The 17,217-nt window shown below is 41.7% G+C and overlaps 1 protein-coding gene across 8 annotated transcripts in view; it reads left to right on the top strand.

The window, feature by feature from the left end:
* The window catches only part of USP46 (ubiquitin specific peptidase 46), a 123,580-nt gene that overhangs the window by 43,765 nt on the left and 62,598 nt on the right, over window positions 1-17,217 (top strand). For all 8 annotated transcript variants that reach the window (XR_013417143.1, XR_013417142.1, XM_078001598.1 and 5 more), the window contains 1 exon segment: window positions 11,326-11,402. Coding sequence is in view for 6 of the 8 variants with exons in the window: in XM_078001598.1 (XP_077857724.1) it covers window positions 11,326-11,402 (77 nt within the window). In the remaining 2 variants the exon portion in view is untranslated.

Genomic DNA, 17,217 nt, shown 5'->3' on the forward strand with positions numbered 1-17,217 from the left:
TCACTTACATAACATTTTTGAGATTCAGTGGTGTTGTGGCATGTATCAGGAGTTTATTCCCTTTTACTGGTGAAACAGTGTTCCAGCTTCATGTGTTTTTGAGACTCTGTGGTGGGGACTCTCCATATTCGATTGTTGTGTTTTTCTGATAAGTTGATATTCTTATCATTAGGAAATGTCCTCTCTTATTTCTCTTAATAACTTTATCTTAAAATCTATTTTATTTGATATTAGCCCTCTACAAACTTATGCTAACTCTTTGCATAGTATGTCATTTTCCAACCATTTACTTTCAATCTGTGTCTTTATATATAAAGTTTACCTCTTGTGGATGGCATACAAATTGGTATTGTCTTAAAAAAAATCCTTCATTCAATATTTGTCTCTTATTTGTAATTATTAGTCCATTAATGTTTATGGTAATTACTGGTATAGTTGGATTTTGTTTTCTATTATTTCCTCTATTTTTTGTTCTTCTGTTCCTCTTCTGTATTTTCTTTTAATTTTCCTCTTGATCTTTTCTGAGTATATTTTCGCATGCCTGTGTGTATTTTTAGTGATTTTGCTAGAGATTACAATAGACATTCTTCACTTTTCACAGTATCCTTACAGATAATGATACTATTTCACCTGAAATCTAGAAAGCATATAAATATATAGGTGTATATTCCCTCTGCTCCCACCCTACCTTGTTCTTTATGCTGTAGTTGTTATATGTATTACATTTATGTAGAATATAAATCCCACAGGACAGTGTTATGCGTTTTCCTTTAAAGAGGTGTGAATATTACACAAAAATTAAACGAGAAAAAGTCTTTTTTATTTGCACAAATATTTATCATTATTGATGCATTTTATACTCAAGGATCTGGATTTCAAACTGGTGTCATTTCTCTTTGGCTTAAAGAATTTCCTTTCACCTTCCTTGTGATGCAGGTCTGTTATATCAATGAATTCTCTTCATTTTGCCTTCATTCTTGAATGATCTGTTTATGGCACATAAGAAATCCAGGCTGATCACTTTTTTCTTTCAGCACATGAAAGATGTTTCACTGTCTTCTGGCCTCCATAGTTTCTGATGAGAGGTTAGCTGCCAATTGAACCATCCTCTTATCTTTTTTTTTTTGGTCTAGATGTTTCAGATTTGCTTTTTATTTCTGGTTTTCAACAGTTTGCCTGTGAGGCACCTTGGCTGACCTTCTTTGTATTTATCCTGCTTGGTGTTGGTTGAATGTCTTGAGTCTATTAATGGATGTCTTTCACCAAATTTGGGAAATATTCAGCCTTTATTTTCTCAGTTCTACTGCCCTGTTCTCCCTTTTCTCCCCTTTTAGGACTCTGATTATATGTACAGTATTAGCTAAAAGATTCCTAAGTATCTGTTAATTTTTACTTCAGTCTTTTTTCTTTAGTCCTCATTGGGTGATTTCCATTGATCTGTCTTCATACTCACTTGTTTTTTCCTCTGTCACCTCCACTTTGCTGTTAAATTCATTCAATGTATTGTGTTTTTCAGTTCCGGAATTTCTATTTGATTCTTTTTTATTGTTTCTATTTCTCTACTGGAGTTTCACGTTTTTTGATCCATTGCGAGTATATTTTATTTTATTGATGATAGTTATAATGGCCTCTTTAAAATTCTTATCTGCTAATTCCAACATCTGGGTCATCCCAGGATTGGTCTCAGTTTTTTTTCTTTTAAGAATGTCTTGGGGGGGCGGAGCAAGATGGCCCAATAGGAACAGCTCCAGTCTCCAACTCCCAGCGCGAGCGACACAGAAGACCAGTGATTTCTGCATTTTCAACTGAGGTACTGGGTTCATCTCACTGGGGAGTGCCCGACGATCGGTGCTGGTCAGCTGCTGCAGCCCGACCAGCGAGAGCTGAAGCAGGGCGAGGCATTGCCTCACCTGGGAAGCGCAAGGGGGAAGGGAATCCCTTTTCCTAGCCAGGGGAACTGAGACACACAACACCTGGAAAATCGGGTAACTCCCACCCCAATACTGCGCTTTAAGCAAACAGGCACACCAGGAGATCATATCCCACACCTGGCCGGGAGGGTCCCACACCCACGGAGCCTCCCTCATTGCTAGCACAGCAGTCTGTGATCTACCGGCAAGGCAGCAGTGAGGCTGGGGGAGGGGCGCCCGCCATTGCTGAGGCTTAAGTAGGTAAACAAAGCTGCTGGGAAGCTCGAGCTGGGTGGAGCTCACAGCAGCTCAAGGAAACCTGCCTGTCTCTGTAGACTCCACCTCTGGGGACAGGGCAATAACAAACACAGCCGAAACCTCTGCAGACGCAAACGACTCTGTCTGACAGCTTTGAAGAGAGCAGTGGATCTCCCAACACGGAGGTTGAGATCTGAGAAGGGACAGACTCCCTGCTCAAGTGGGTCCCTGACCCCTGAGTAGCCTAACTGGGAGACATCCCCCACTAGGGGCAGTCTGACACCCCACACCTCACAGGGTGGAGTACACCCCTGAGAGGAAGCTTCCAAAGCAAGAATGAGACAGGTACACTCGCTGTTCAGAAATATTCTATCTTCTGCAGCCTCTGCTGCTGATACCCAGGCAAACAGGATCTGTAGTGGACCTCAAGCAATCTCCAACAGACCTACAGCTGAGGGTCCTGACTGTTAGAAGGAAAACTATCAAACAGGAAGGACACCTACACCAAAACCCCATCAGTACGTCACCATCATCAAAGACCAGAGGCAGATAAAACCACAAAGATGGGGAAAAAGCAGGGCAGAAAAGCTGGAAATTCAAAAAATAAGAGCGCATCTCCCCCGGCAAAGGAGCGCAGCTCATCGCCAGCAAGGGATCAAAGCTGGACGGAGAATGACTTTGACGAGATGAGAGAAGAAGGCTTCAGTCCATCAAATTTCTCAGAGCTAAAGGAGGAATTATGTACCCAGCGCAAAGAAACTAAAAATCTTGAAAAAAAAGTGGAAGAATTGATGGCTAGAGTAATTAATGCAGAGAAGGTCATAACGAAATGAAAGAGATGAAAACCATGACACGAGAAATACGTGACAAATGCACAAGCTTCAGTAACCGACTCGATCAACTGGAAGAAAGAGTATCTGTGATTGAGGATCAAATGAATGAAATGAAGCGAGAAGAGAAACCAAAAGAACAAAGAAGAAAAAGAAATGAACAAAGCCTGCAAGAAGTATGGGATTATGTAAAAAGACCAAATCTACGTCTGATTGGGGTGCCTGAAAGTGAGGGGGAAAATGGAACCAAGTTGGAAAACACTCTTCAGGATATCATCCAGGAGAACTTCCCCAACCTAGTAGGGCAGGCCAACATTCAAATCCAGGAAATACAGAGAATGCCACAAAGATACTCCTCGAGAAGAGCAACTCCAAGACACATAATTGTCAGATTCACCAAAGTTGAAATGAAGGAAAAAATCTTAAGGGCAGCCAGAGAGAAAGGTCGGGTTACCCACAAAGGGAAGCCCATCAGACTAACAGCAGATTACTCGGCAGAAACTCTCCAAGCCAGAAGAGAGTGGGGGCCAATATTCAACATTCTTAAAGAAAAGAATTTTAAACCCAGAATTTCATATCCAGCCAAACTAAGTTTCATAAGTGAAGGAGAAATAAAATCCTTTACAGATAAGCAAATGCTTAGAGATTTTGTCACCACTAGGCCTGCCTTACAAGAGACCCTGAAGGAAGCACTAAACATGGAAAGGAACAACCAGTACCAGCCATTGCAAAAACATGCCAAAATGTAAAGACCATCGAGGCTAGGAAGAAACTGCATCAACTAACGAGCAAAATAACCAGTTAATATCATAATGGCAGGATCAAGTTCACACATAACAATCTTAACCTTAAATGTAAATGGACTAAATGCTCCAATTAAAAGACACAGACTGGCAAACTGGATAAAGAGTCAAGACCCATCAGTCTGCTGTATTCAGGAGACCCATCTCACACGCAGAGACATACATAGGCTCAAAATAAAGGGATGGAGGAAGATTTACCAAGCAAATGGAGAACAAAAAAAAAACGGGGGTTGCAATACTAGTCTCTGATAAAACAGACTTTAAACCATCAAAGATCAAAAGAGACAAAGAAGGCCATTACATAATGGTAAAGGGATCAATTCAACAAGAAGAGCTAACTATCCTAAATATATATGCACCCAATACAGGAGCACCCAGATTCATAAAGCAAGTCCTTAGAGACTTACAAAGAGACTTAGACTCCCATACAATAATAATGGGAGACTTCAACACTCCACTGTCAACATTAGACAGATCAACGAGACAGAAAGTTAACAAGGATATCCAGGAATTGAACTCAACTCTGCAGCAAGCAGACCTAATAGACATCTATAGAAGTCTCCACCCCAAATCAACAGAATATACATTCTTCTCAGCACCACATCGTACTTACTCCAAAATCGACCACGTAATTGGAAGTAAAGCACTCCTCAGCAAATGTACAAGAACAGAAATTATAACAAACTGTCTCTCAGACCACAGTGCAATCAAACTAGAACTCAGGACTAAGAAACTCAATCAAAACCGCTCAACTACATGGAAACTGAACAACCTGCTCCTGAATGACTACTGGGTACATAACGAAATGAAGGCAGAAATAAAGATGTTCTTTGAAACCAATGAGAACAAAGATACAACATACCAGAATCTCTGGGACACATTTAAAGCAGTGTGTAGAGGGAAATTTATAGCACTAAATGCCCACAAGAGAAAGCAGGAAAGATCTAAAATTGACACTCTAACATCGCAATTAAAAGAACTAGAGAAGCAAGAGCAAACACATTCGAAAGCTAGCAGAAGGCTAGAAATAACTAAGATCAGAGCAGAACTGAAGGAGATAGAGACACAAAAAACTCTCCAAAAAATCAATGAATCCAGGAGTTGGTTTTTTGAAAAGATCAACAAAATTGACAGACCACTAGCAAGACTAATAAAGAAGAAAAGAGAGAAGAATCAACTCGACGCAATTAAAAATGATAAAGGGGATATCACCACCGACCCCACAGAAATACAAACTACCATCAGAGAATACTATAAACACCTCTACGCAAATAAACTGGAAAATCTAGAAGAAATGGATAATTTCCTGGACACTTACACTCTTCCAAGACTAAACCAGGAAGAAGTTGAATCCCTGAATAGACTAATAGCAGGCTCTGAAATTGAGGCAATAATTAATAGCCTACCAACCAAAAAAAGTCCAGGACCAGATGGATTCACAGCTGAATTCTACCAGAGATACAAGGAGGAGTTGGTACCATTCCTTCTGAAACGATTCCAATCAATAGAAAAAGAGGGAATCCTCCCTAACTCATTTTATGAGGCCAACATCATCCTGATACCAAAGCCTGGCAGAGACACAACAAAAAAAGAGAATTTTAGACCAATATCCCTGATGAACATCGATGTAAAAATCCTCAATAAAATACTGGCAAACCGGATTCAGCAACACATTAAAAAGCTTATCCACCATGATCAAGTGGGCTTCATCCCTGGGATGCAAGGCTGGTTCAACATTCGCAAATCAATAAACATAATCCAGCATATAAACAGAACCAAAGACAAGAACCACATGATTATCTCAATAGATGCAGAAAAGGCTTTTGACACAATTCAACAGCCCTTCATGCTAAAAACGCTCAATAAATTCGGTATTGATGGAACGTACCTCAAAATAATAAGAGCTATTTATGACAAACCCACAGCCAATATCATACTGAATGGGCAAAAACTGGAAAAATTCCCTTTGAAAACTGGCACAAGACAGGGATGCCCTCTCTCACCACTCCTATTCAACATAGTGTTGGAAGTTCTGGCTAGGGCAATCAGGCAAGAGAAAGAAATCAAGGGTATTCAGTTAGGAAAAGAAGAAGTCAAACTGTCCCTGTTTGCAGATGACATGATTGTATATTTAGAAAACCCCATCATCTCAGCCCAAAATCTCCTTAAGCTGATAAGCAACTTCAGCAAAGTCTCAGGATACAAAATTAATGTGCAAAAATCACAAGCATTCTTATACACCAGTAACAGACAAACAGAGAGCCAAATCAGGAATGAACTTCCATTCACAATTGCTTCAAAGAGAATAAAATACCTAGGAATCCAACTTACAAGGGATGTAAAGGACCTCTTCAAGGAGAACTACAAACCACTGCTCAGTGAAATCAAAGAGGACACAAACAAATGGAAGAACATACCATGCTCATGGATAGGAAGAATCAATATCGTGAAAATGGCCATACTGCCCAAGGTAATTTATAGATTCAATGCCATCCCATCAAGCTACCAATGAGTTTCTTCACAGAATTGGAAAAAACTGCTTTAAAGTTCATATGGAACCAAAAAAGAGCCCGCATCTCCAAGACAATCCTAAGTCAAAAGAACAAAGCTGGAGGCATCACGCTACCTGACTTCAAACTATACTACAAGGCTACAGTAACCAAAACAGCATGGTACTGGTACCAAAACAGAGATACAGACCAATGGAACAGAACAGAGTCCTCAGAAATAATACCACACATCTACAGCCATCTGATCTTTGACAAACCTGAGAGAAACAAGAAATGGGGAAAGGATTCCCTATTGAATAAATGGTGCTGGGAAAATTGGCTAGCCATAAGTAGAAAGCTGAAACTGGATCCTTTCCTTACTCCTTATACGAAAATTAATTCAAGATGGATTAGAGACTTAAATGTTAGACCTAATACCATAAAAATCCTAGAGGAAAACCTAGGTAGTACCATTCAGGACATAGGCATGGGCAAAGACTTCATGTCTAAAACACCAAAAGCAATGGCAGCAAAAGCCAAAATTGACAAATGGGATCTCATTAAACGAAAGAGCTTCTGCACAGCAAAAGAAACTACCATCAGAGTGAACAGGCAACCTACAGAATGGGAGAAAATTTTTGCAATCTACTCATCTGACAAAGGGCTAATATCCAGAACCTACAAAGAACTCCAACAAATTTACAAGAAAAAAACAAACAACCACATCAAAAAGTGGGCCAAGGATATGAACAGACATTTCTCAAAAGAAGACATTCATACAGCCAACAGACACATGAAAAAATGCTCATCATCACTGGCCATCAGAGAAATGCAAATCAAAACCACAATGAGATACCATCTCACACCAGTTAGAATGGTGATCATTAAAAAGTCAGGAAACAACAGGTGCTGGAGAGGATGTGGAGAGATAGGAACACTTTTACACTGTTGGTGGGATTGTAAACTAGTTCAACCATTATGGAAAACAGTATGGCGATTCCTCAAGGATCTAGAACTAGATGTACCATATGACCCAGCCATCCCATTACTGGGGATATACCCAAAGGATTATAAATTATGCTGCTATAAAGACACATGCACACGTATGTTTATTGCAGCACTATTCACAATAGCAAAGACTTGGAATCAACCCAAATGTCCATCAGTGACAGATTGGATTAAGAAAATGTGGCACATATACACCGTGGAATACTATGCAGCCATCAAAACGGATGAGTTTGTGTCCTTTGTAGGGACATGGATGCAGCTGGAAACCATCATTCTTAGCAAACTATCACAAGAACAGAAAACCAAACACCGCATGTTCTCACTCATAGGTGGGAACTGAACAATGAGATCACTTGGACTGAGGAAGGGGAACATCACACACAGGGGCCTATCATGGGGAGCGGGGAGGGGGGAGGGATTCCATTGGGAGTTATATCTGATGTAAATGACGAGTTGATGGGTGCAGCACACCACCATGGCACAAGTATACATATGTAACAAACCTGCACGTTATGCACATGTACCCTACAACTTAAAGTATAATAATAATAAATAAATTAAAAAAAAAAAAAAGAAAAGTATCAAGCAGGTACATCACATTCTACTGCCATTCAATCAACTTTAAAGTTGTGCGTTTGCCATTCTAATCAGGTGAATTGCTCAGTAAAGCAGTTACTGGTAATGATGCTGAAATAAAAGATGGAGTAATTGCCTATGGGTATTTTTTGCCTCATTTTGAATTGTAAACACTTTATTCTTGTTTGTGCCAAATGAATAAAATCAGTTATTATTTGAAAAAAAAAAAAAAGAAGTATGTCTTAGGTAAGTCATTTGTCACATATTGTAACTTTGGATCTTATTCAGAACATTGAGAATGTTAAATGGCAGAGACACTGGATTCTGTTAGATTTCTTTTTTTTTTTTTTGAGATGGAGTCTTGCTCTGTCGCCCAGGCTAGAGTGCAGTGGTAAGATCTCAGCTCACTGCAACCTCCACCTCCCGGGTTCAAGCGATTCCCTTGCCTCAGCCTCCCAAGTAGCTAGGATTACAGGTGCCTGTCACCATGCCCAGCTAATTTTTGTATTTTTAGTAGAGACGGGGTTTCACTGTGTTGGCCAGGCTGGCCTCGAACTCCTGACCTAGTGATCCACCTGCCTCCACCTCCCAAAGTGCTGGGATTACAGGTGTGAGTCACTACGCCCAGCCAGATTCTGTTAATTTTCTTTAATGCATATTGAGTTTCTTTAGGTTTAACAGGCACTTATCTTGGTTGGATCCAAACTATTCACTATGTTTCTTGGGTGACAGCTTGAATTTTGGGTGGCAGCCATTTTGTTAATAGCCAAGTTGCTTTGTGTGTATTCCATGCATGGGTGGATCAGGGGCCAGCCACATGTGGGCAGGGTTGGAGATACCCTCTTTCCTTTTTTTCCAGTGGGCATGGTTTCCCAGATTTAGTCTTCCGGCTTGCAGACCGGGAAGACTGCGTTTCCCCCTCAGCACCCCCAGCTAAAGGCCATGAAACCATGAACTTGTTGTGTACGGCTATCCTTCTCCAAGTGTGGACTCCCCATGTGCTTGCTTGTGTTCACTCTCCAGTGCCTTCAGGTAGCTGCTTTTAGTTTTTGGTTATGTGAGTTTATAGTTTCTAGTTTTCTGGAGAGTATTGGTGTGCTAGGATCTTAGTTACTATGGAAGCCAGTCTTTTGAACTTTCATTTTAGTGAGGGGGAGATGGACAGTAAACATATAAAAGTAAAACATATAAAAGGATAAGTAGTTGTATCAGTAATCTATTGCTTTGTCACAAACCACCCCAAAACTCTGAGCCTTAAACTATCATTTATTATTATAACTCATGCAATGGTGGGTTGGCTTGTGGTCGACTGGTCTAGGCTGGACTCGGCTGAACTTGTGTATTTGTAGTTCAGGTAGCCCACTCACATGTCTGCAAGATCATTAGGGGTTTTACTCTAGATTGGGCTTGGCTGGATTGCCTTAGTTAGGACAGCTTTCCTCCATGGATCTCTCCTCTTTCTGGGAGCAGCAGGCTAGCCTGGGATTATCCTTCTTATGGTGATGCAAGAGAGCAGTTTCACAAATGCTTGTTCTGGCTTCTGCTGGTAACTTGCCTTCTAGCATCCCACTGGCCAAGGCAAGTCACATGGTCGCACTCAGACTCAAGGGTGGCAAAACATAATCACCTCTTGATGAGAGTATCTGTGAAGCCATATGACAAAGAAGCCAATAGAGGCAATGGTGAGGATTTGGGGCTACTAATGCGTTCTATCATGGCAGAAATAAATGGCATTAAAAAATTAAAACAGGATGGTAGAGAATGCCAAGGGAGGGGATGCATGTGTGTAAGTATAAAGATGCCTTTTTTTTTAAATACAAAATTGGAATTAAATTATATATAGTTGTATAACCTACTTTTTCATTTCATATGATAACCACAATGTAGAAAGCCATTCCCAACTTTTTGACCATTTTAGGCCACTTAAAATTTTTTACTGCTTCCTAATTTATTGAGTCCTTACTTTTTAAAGCACTTCACATGTACTATCTTATTTCCTCCTTACAACAGTTTTATGAGATAGACACTCTTGCTGTCCCCACTTTACAGATGAGGAAACAGAGGCTGAGTAACTAGCCTGAAGCTATCGACTTTATAAGTGGCAGAGACAGGATACAGATCTGGGCGATACCCATTCTTGTGTCTCAGTATCCATTCCCGTGTGTACTTTTTTTTTTTTTTTTTGAGACAGGGTCTCACTCTGTCACCCAAGCTGGAGTCAGTGGCGCAATTTCAGCTCACTGCAACCTCCGCCTCACGGGTTCAAGCAATTATCCTGCCTCATCCTCCCAAATAGCTAGGGTTACAGGCACGTGCTGCCATGCCTGGCTAATTTTTTGTGTTTTAAGTAGAGACGGGGTTTCACCATGTTGGCCAGGATGGTCTTGAACTCCTGACCTCAAGTGATCCACCTGCCTCAGCCTCCCAAAGTGCCGTGATTGCAGGCGTGAGCCACCATGCCTGGCTCCCGTGTGTGCCTCTGAAAGTATAAAAGAGAGCATCCACATCTCTGAATATTTCTTCAGATAACTTCTGGAATTTTGGGTCATAGGGTAGTTGTCACACTTTAAAAGGAATGTTGTTTTCATTTTGCTGCTAATTGACTGAGCACCTGAAGGTTGTTGCCAACTGATCCTGCTACTCCGGGAACAAGGTAGTAAAACCCCAGGGTTGTCAGTGAATTAGTGGAAAGTAAGCACTTACTCAGTGAGCTTTGAGATATATGAGATCCAGAATTAGTGTGGGGTGAGCTGTTGAAGGCTGAGAGACAGCTGGGGCCACTGAACCAGCTCCGCTGAGAACTGCCCACAGTATGGCGGGCCTGTGTGAGCCCAGGCTCCAGGCCAGCCCCAGGTCTGGTCATTGTCATGGACAGCACAGGGCTCTGCATGTGATGACCACTTCCTGGCCAAAGAACAGCTTTATGTGTGGTCAGTGTGATTCTGCAGCCCATTGCCTGTCAGGCTCCCTGGCCCACCACACGGTTTGAATGATGGGGCAAGGGAGAAAGGGAGTGATTTCAAGGGACTGGCAAAAAGTGGAAACAGCTCAACAAGGGATGGTCATCTGGGTGATAGATTTTGTAAGTCTCTTGTCCTTTTTCCATTTCCATTTTTTATCACTCTGCAATCTGGGCTATATGGATATTTAATACTCCCTACTTTGAAACAATGGGAGAAATGAATGGAGAGGGAGAGAAATCTGGTTGAGTTTTAACTATTAAAAGCTGTGAGTCAAAACTGGGATAGGGATGAGGTTAAATTGAGAATTTGGGATTTTCTCTAGATTGGGTTGCTTTTGTGGTAATTGGGTGCCAATGAGTATACATGTCCATGCAGGACTTTAACTGCAGTTATGGTTTTTATTGCAGTCAGTGATTACCTATACATATTCAAAGTGTTATCTACTACACATTTCATGCCTAATGTATTTTTTCCTGTTTTTGTTTCAGGTTAGTAGCAAAGATGAAGATTTTCTTGACCTTTCTGTTGATGTGGAGCAGAATACATCCATTACCCACTGTCTAAGGTAACCTTATGAACTCTGAGGCAGTGTGAGCTTTTGATCAGGCTTGTAGCTAAGTGGGAGAGAAAATCCTGTATTTCTTCAGGACATAATCTTCCCTCCTCTTAAACCAATATGATCGTATTATTTTCTATCTCTCCTTTCCCAAGAGAGATTATGTGGTCTGGAGAAGAGTCCCACTGAGAAAAAAGAGCATAAAATAGAAGTAATTGGTTGTTAAATTTAAAAATAAAATGTTACTCTTTAATGCAGATGTAGGCTTTGGCCTTCATCAATCAGTGTTGCTCTTTCTTACACACACACACACACATACACACACACACACACACACACATACACAGTCTCTCTCTCTCATACAATTAAGTTAATAGAGGCTATAGATGCCTACGATTACTCTTTTTGTAAGATAATCTATTTTATTATTTTAAATATTATGCACTTTGGGCTGAGAACTAATGAGGGAGTTGCCTGTTCCTCCATCTTTTAAGCATTCTATGGAGATCATCCATGGAAAGAAATTCTTTCTCATGAGAGTGAAGAGAAGATAAGGAGCCCTGAGTGTAACAGTAATGTTTGCCCAGGTTTACTGTAGACATTTTTATTGACTTGTGCATTGAAAATGTGCTCAGAGTTGTTGTAAAGACGTAATTCCCTTTGAGCCCCTCACTCCCTTCTGCCTTTCTTCCTTTCAACAGGAGGCCATGAGTGCTTATAATTTGCCTGGTTGTGTTGTAGACACTGGGGATAGAGGAGTGAACCTGACAAGGCCTGTGTTTTCACAGCACTTACATTCTAGTGGGAATGCATAGACAGTGATCATTGCTTTGAAGGAAATAAAACAAGTCTGAAGAGTGGCTGGTAGTGGAGGTGCCTGTGTAGACCAGGTGGTCAGCATGGGCCTCCCCAAGGCTTGGGGTGTTCCAGCAGGGTGTCAGAGACATTGTTATAGTATCATAATTTTTATGAGTAAGGGCCAGATGACAGAACCTTTATTTCAGGAGCTCAGGTTACTTGGAACCTTTTAGAAGAATAGATTAAAGGGATTTGGCTGTGGTGGTTGCAGTTAGAAAGCCATCTTTCAGGGAAAAGGCACCAACAACAGCTTGGAAGAGCTTCTTGGTTCATCTGGGTGTAATGTATTGTGTGAGCTGGGGGCTGATTGCGTTCCCATTTCCCAGGGCTCTGAGAGTTCCCCACCCTGGCACTGATAGTTACCTGAGTGCTTCTTATCGGTTTGGCTTTTCTGCTTGTGTCCAGGTGTCTAGGACAAGTTTGTAATTTCTTTGTTTGCAAAGAGTTTTATAGGCCATGATGGCCTCTTTTTTCTTCTGAATGTTTCTGTTTACAGCATGAGTTTCTGTATTAGTCCATTCTCAGACTGCTATAAAGACATACCTGAGACTGGGTAATTTATGGAGAAAAGAGGTTTGATTGACTCACAGTTCTGCAGGCTGTATAGGAGGCCTGGCTAGGGAGGTCTCAGGAAACTTACAATCATGGTGGAAGTGAAGGGGAAGCAGCCACAGGACAGAGAGAGAGCAAAGGGGGAAGTGCTACACACTTTTAAACCCCCAGATCTCATGAGAACTCACTGACTATCTTGAGAACAGCAAGGGGGAAATCTGCCCTCATGATCCAGTCACTTCCTACCAGGTACCTCCCCCAACATTGGAGATTACAATTCAATATGAGATTTGGGTGGGGACACAGAGCCAAACCATATTATTCCGCCCCTGTTCCCTCCCAAATCTCATGTCCTTCTCACATTTCAAAACCAATCATGTCTTCCCAGCAGTCCCCCAAAGTCTTAACTCATTCCAGCATTAACTCAAAAGTCCAAGGCCAAAGTCTCATCAGAGACAAAGCAAGTTCCTTCTACCTATGAGCCTGTAAAATAAAAAACAAGCTAGCTACTTCCAAGATACAATGGGAGGTATAGGCATTGAGTAAGTGCTCCCATTCCAAAAGGGAGAAATTGACCTAAACAAAGGGGCTACAGGCCCCATGCAGGTCTGAGACCCAGCAGGGCAGTCATTAAATCTTAAAGTGCCAAAATAATCTCCTTTGACTCCATGTCTCACACCAGGGCACACTGACACAAGGGGTGGGCTCCCAAGGCCTCAAGCAGCTTCACCCCTGTGGCTTTGGAGGAGCCCTTGCAGGTGCTTTCACAGGCGGGAATTGAGTGCCTGTAGCTTTTCCAGGTGCACAGGGTGGGCTGTTGGTGGATCTACCATTCTGGGGTCTGAAGGGCAGTGGCCCTTTTCTCACAGCTCCACTAGGCAGTGCCCCAGTGGGGACTCTGTGTGGGGGCTTCAACCCCATATTTCCCCTCTGCACTGCCCTAGTAGAGGTTCTCCATGAGGGCTCCGCCCCTGCAGCAGACTTCTGTCTAGACAGCCAGACATTTCCATACATTCTCTGAAATCTAGGTGGAGGCTTCCAAACTTTAGCTTTTGCTTTCTGCACACCCACAGGCCCAACACCGCATGGAAGCTGCCAAGACTTAGGGCTTGCATGCTCTGAAGCAACAACCCAAACTGCACCTTGGTGCCTTTTAGCCATAGCTGGAGCTGGAGTGGCTGGGGTGTAGGCTGCCATGTCCTAAGGCTGCATGGTGCAGTGGAGGCCCTAGGCCTGACCCGTGAAACCATTTTTCCCTCTGTGAGAAAACATTTTAAATGTTTTGTTTTCAAGGCATCGTAAATCTAAGTACTGTCAGCCAGCCTGCGGTTGTGACAAACTGCACAGCTCATGGCACCTAGAAAGTCACTGTAAGTGAACAGGATATAGAGGAGGGGTCAGCACATAAAAGGGAAGAAAGTTTTGTTATTGGGAAATTGAAACTTAAGCAGGGAAGGGGACTGGGGTATGACCTTATCAGGGAATAATGAAACTTAGGCAATGTCCGGGAAGATTGTAACCCCATAGTATTCAACCATTGAGGAACTGGGGGAGGGACTTGTGTGCTAGGAGATAAATTAGCTACTGAAATTAGCTGCTGTACTTGCCCCTGGTGTGCCTGCCTACCAGACATCCGATCTTGCAAGACCACCGTTAAAAGTCTTGTTTCCACTGTTCTTTGTGACTCTAAGTCCATTCTTTGGGTTTGGATGGGTGAGTGTGTTTCTCACACCTGTTAGGCCTCCAAGCCTGTGATGAGAGGGGCTGCTGTAAAGGTCTCTGAAATTTCCTGGAGGCATTTTCCCATTGTCTTGGCTATTAACATTTGGCTCTTCTTTACTTATGCAAATTTCTACAGCCTTGAATTCCTCCCTAAAAATGGATTGTTCTTTTCTACCACATGGTTGGGCTGCAAATTTTCCAAACTTTTATACTCTGCTTCCCTTTTAAATATAAGTTCTAGTTTCAGGTCATATCTTTGTTTATGCAAACGAGCATAGACTTAGAAGCAGCAAGAACACATCTTAAACACTCTGCTACTTAGAAATTTCTTCCACCAGATACCCTAAATCATGTCTTTCAAATTCAAAGTCCCAGAGATCTCTCGAGCAGGGGCACAATGCTACAAATCTCTCTGCTAAAGCATAGCAAGAGAAGGAAGGGTGGGCTCTTGCTTGGCCCCTTTCATGGTTTAATTTGGATTGCATTTTTGAGGATTTGTTTTTACTTCAATTCCCAATAACTTCCTTATTTCCATCTGTTACTTCCTCAGCCTGGAATTCACTGTCCATGTCACTATCAGCATTTTGGTCACAACTATTCAAGTCTCTAGGAAGTTCCAAACTTTCCCACATCTTCCTGTCTTCTTCTGAGCCCTCCAAACTGTTCCAACCTCTGCCCCGTTACCCAGTACCAAAGTTGCTTCTACATTTTCAGGTATCTTTATAGCAATGTTCCACTCTTGGTACCAATTTTCTATATTAGTCTGTTCTCACACTGCAGTAAAGACATACTGGAGACTGGGAAATTTATGGAGAATAAAGGTTTAATTGGCTCACAATTACACAGGCTATACAGGAGGAAACTTATAATTGTGGCAGAAGGTGAAGAGGAAATGCATAATCTTCATATGGTGGCAGGAGAGAGAGAGTGAAGGGAGAAGTGCTACATACTTTTAAACAGCCAGATTTTGTGAGAACTTACTATCACAAGAACAGTAAGGGGAAATCCACCCCTGTGATCAAATCACCTCCCACCAGGTCCCTCCCCCAACATTAGGAATTATAATTCAACATAGGATTTGGGTGGGGACACAGAGCCAAACAATTATCAGTTCCTAATGTTCCGGTGAAAAGAAGCCATTTTTTATTTCCTAAGGTTTTATGATCACAGGTCGTGGAAAACGTTAAGGGTGTACCACCATTAGTTTTTGATGAGGGAATGGGAGAAGGCCATTATATGCCCATTCTCCTCCTTGGTGAGAATTTGGAGTTAGGGAGGTTGGCTACATTCCCTCTTTTCCAGGAATTACTTGAACTGTTCAAAAAGGGCAGGTGGCAGTGGCTGTAGATTTGAGATCAGCCAGGTGAAGTGTTAAGTGACTGGTGATAATTTCAACCTTTGGGAAACCTTGTTATAAGAAATAGAACTGAAGTTTAGGTTTCCATAATTTTTTTTCCTGGAGAAATGTGTATATTGGTTATTCATACCTGGTGAAGTCAGGCTAGAGGCACTTGGAAATGTTCAGGCTAGGGTGGGTGAATATAAAGTAGACTCTGAATGCCTTTTAAACATTCGACTCTGTCTTATTGCACTGTGCAGGCTGATATCTCTGAAGTGCCTCCCACTCCCTTGTTTTACATCACACCTAAACTAGACCTTGACCAACTCGGCTATACCTGCCCTAACATGCGTGTGAGATGTCACCTCTACAGCAGAAAGAGAAGCCTGCCAGGTGTTGCCACTCACCACTCAGAGTTCCGTGATGGGAGAAGGACCTGCGGGAGAAAGATGCAGGGAGCAAATTATGCCAGTGGAGTCGTTAGCTTTCTCTGTCTCTGAGACAAAAGAGAAGGAAGGGTGGGCTCTTGTTTGGCCCCTTTCATGGTTTAATTTGGATTGCATTTTTGAGGATTTGTTTTTTAAACTAGAATTATGAATTTTCTTCTCTAATGTTATGTCTGCATTTCTCTTCTGATATGTTTCTTTCATTTCGATAACTTTAAAAAATAAAAAATTAAGCTAAAATGGTGGGGTTTGAATGTAAGATCTCTGGCACCTTCTTCCAGAAAGTTTTTAGGTGGTGAATTATAATGTATTTTCACTGAACTTTTGTTCCAGAGAAATGATATAAATAGTGTTTAAATTCAGGATATAGATCTGGAGAAACCATTAAGTTTGTGTGGTAGCTGAGCTATAATTCTAATACTTCAAACCTCAGTACTGTGTCTTAGGCAGAGTAAGCCATTTGTGTCATAGGAGAATACTGAGAAAGAAAGATGTTTTTTCCTTGTGAAAAGTTCAGGACTGACCTCAGGCAAAAACTTAAACTATGTGAAGTTTATCTTAATTATCCTTGCATGACCTTTTTGGTTATTTTAGTCTTCTACTTGAGTGCCTTAGACCCTCCCCATGACTCCTTCCCAGAATCTCCTCTTTCTCCTCCAAATGCTCAGTGCTCTAAAACCACCTTCCCTTTCCTCTATCTTCCTCTCATTTTAAATTCCCATTCTCCCAGTGCCGACAATATCCCCAGGTTATTGGGAAGCATTGGAGTAATGACTCTCTGCCTTTACATTGGCATTTTGGCAGCACATTGGAAGATTTAAGAACAATAATGCCTGGGTTCCACCTGGAGAGATTCTGATGTAATTGAATAGAGGGAGAGTCAGGGGTGGAGGGGTGTGGGATTGGG

This window comes from Macaca mulatta, chromosome 5, assembly GCF_049350105.2.
Source record: "Macaca mulatta isolate MMU2019108-1 chromosome 5, T2T-MMU8v2.0, whole genome shotgun sequence".
NCBI classification, from domain to species: domain Eukaryota; kingdom Metazoa; phylum Chordata; class Mammalia; order Primates; family Cercopithecidae; genus Macaca; species Macaca mulatta.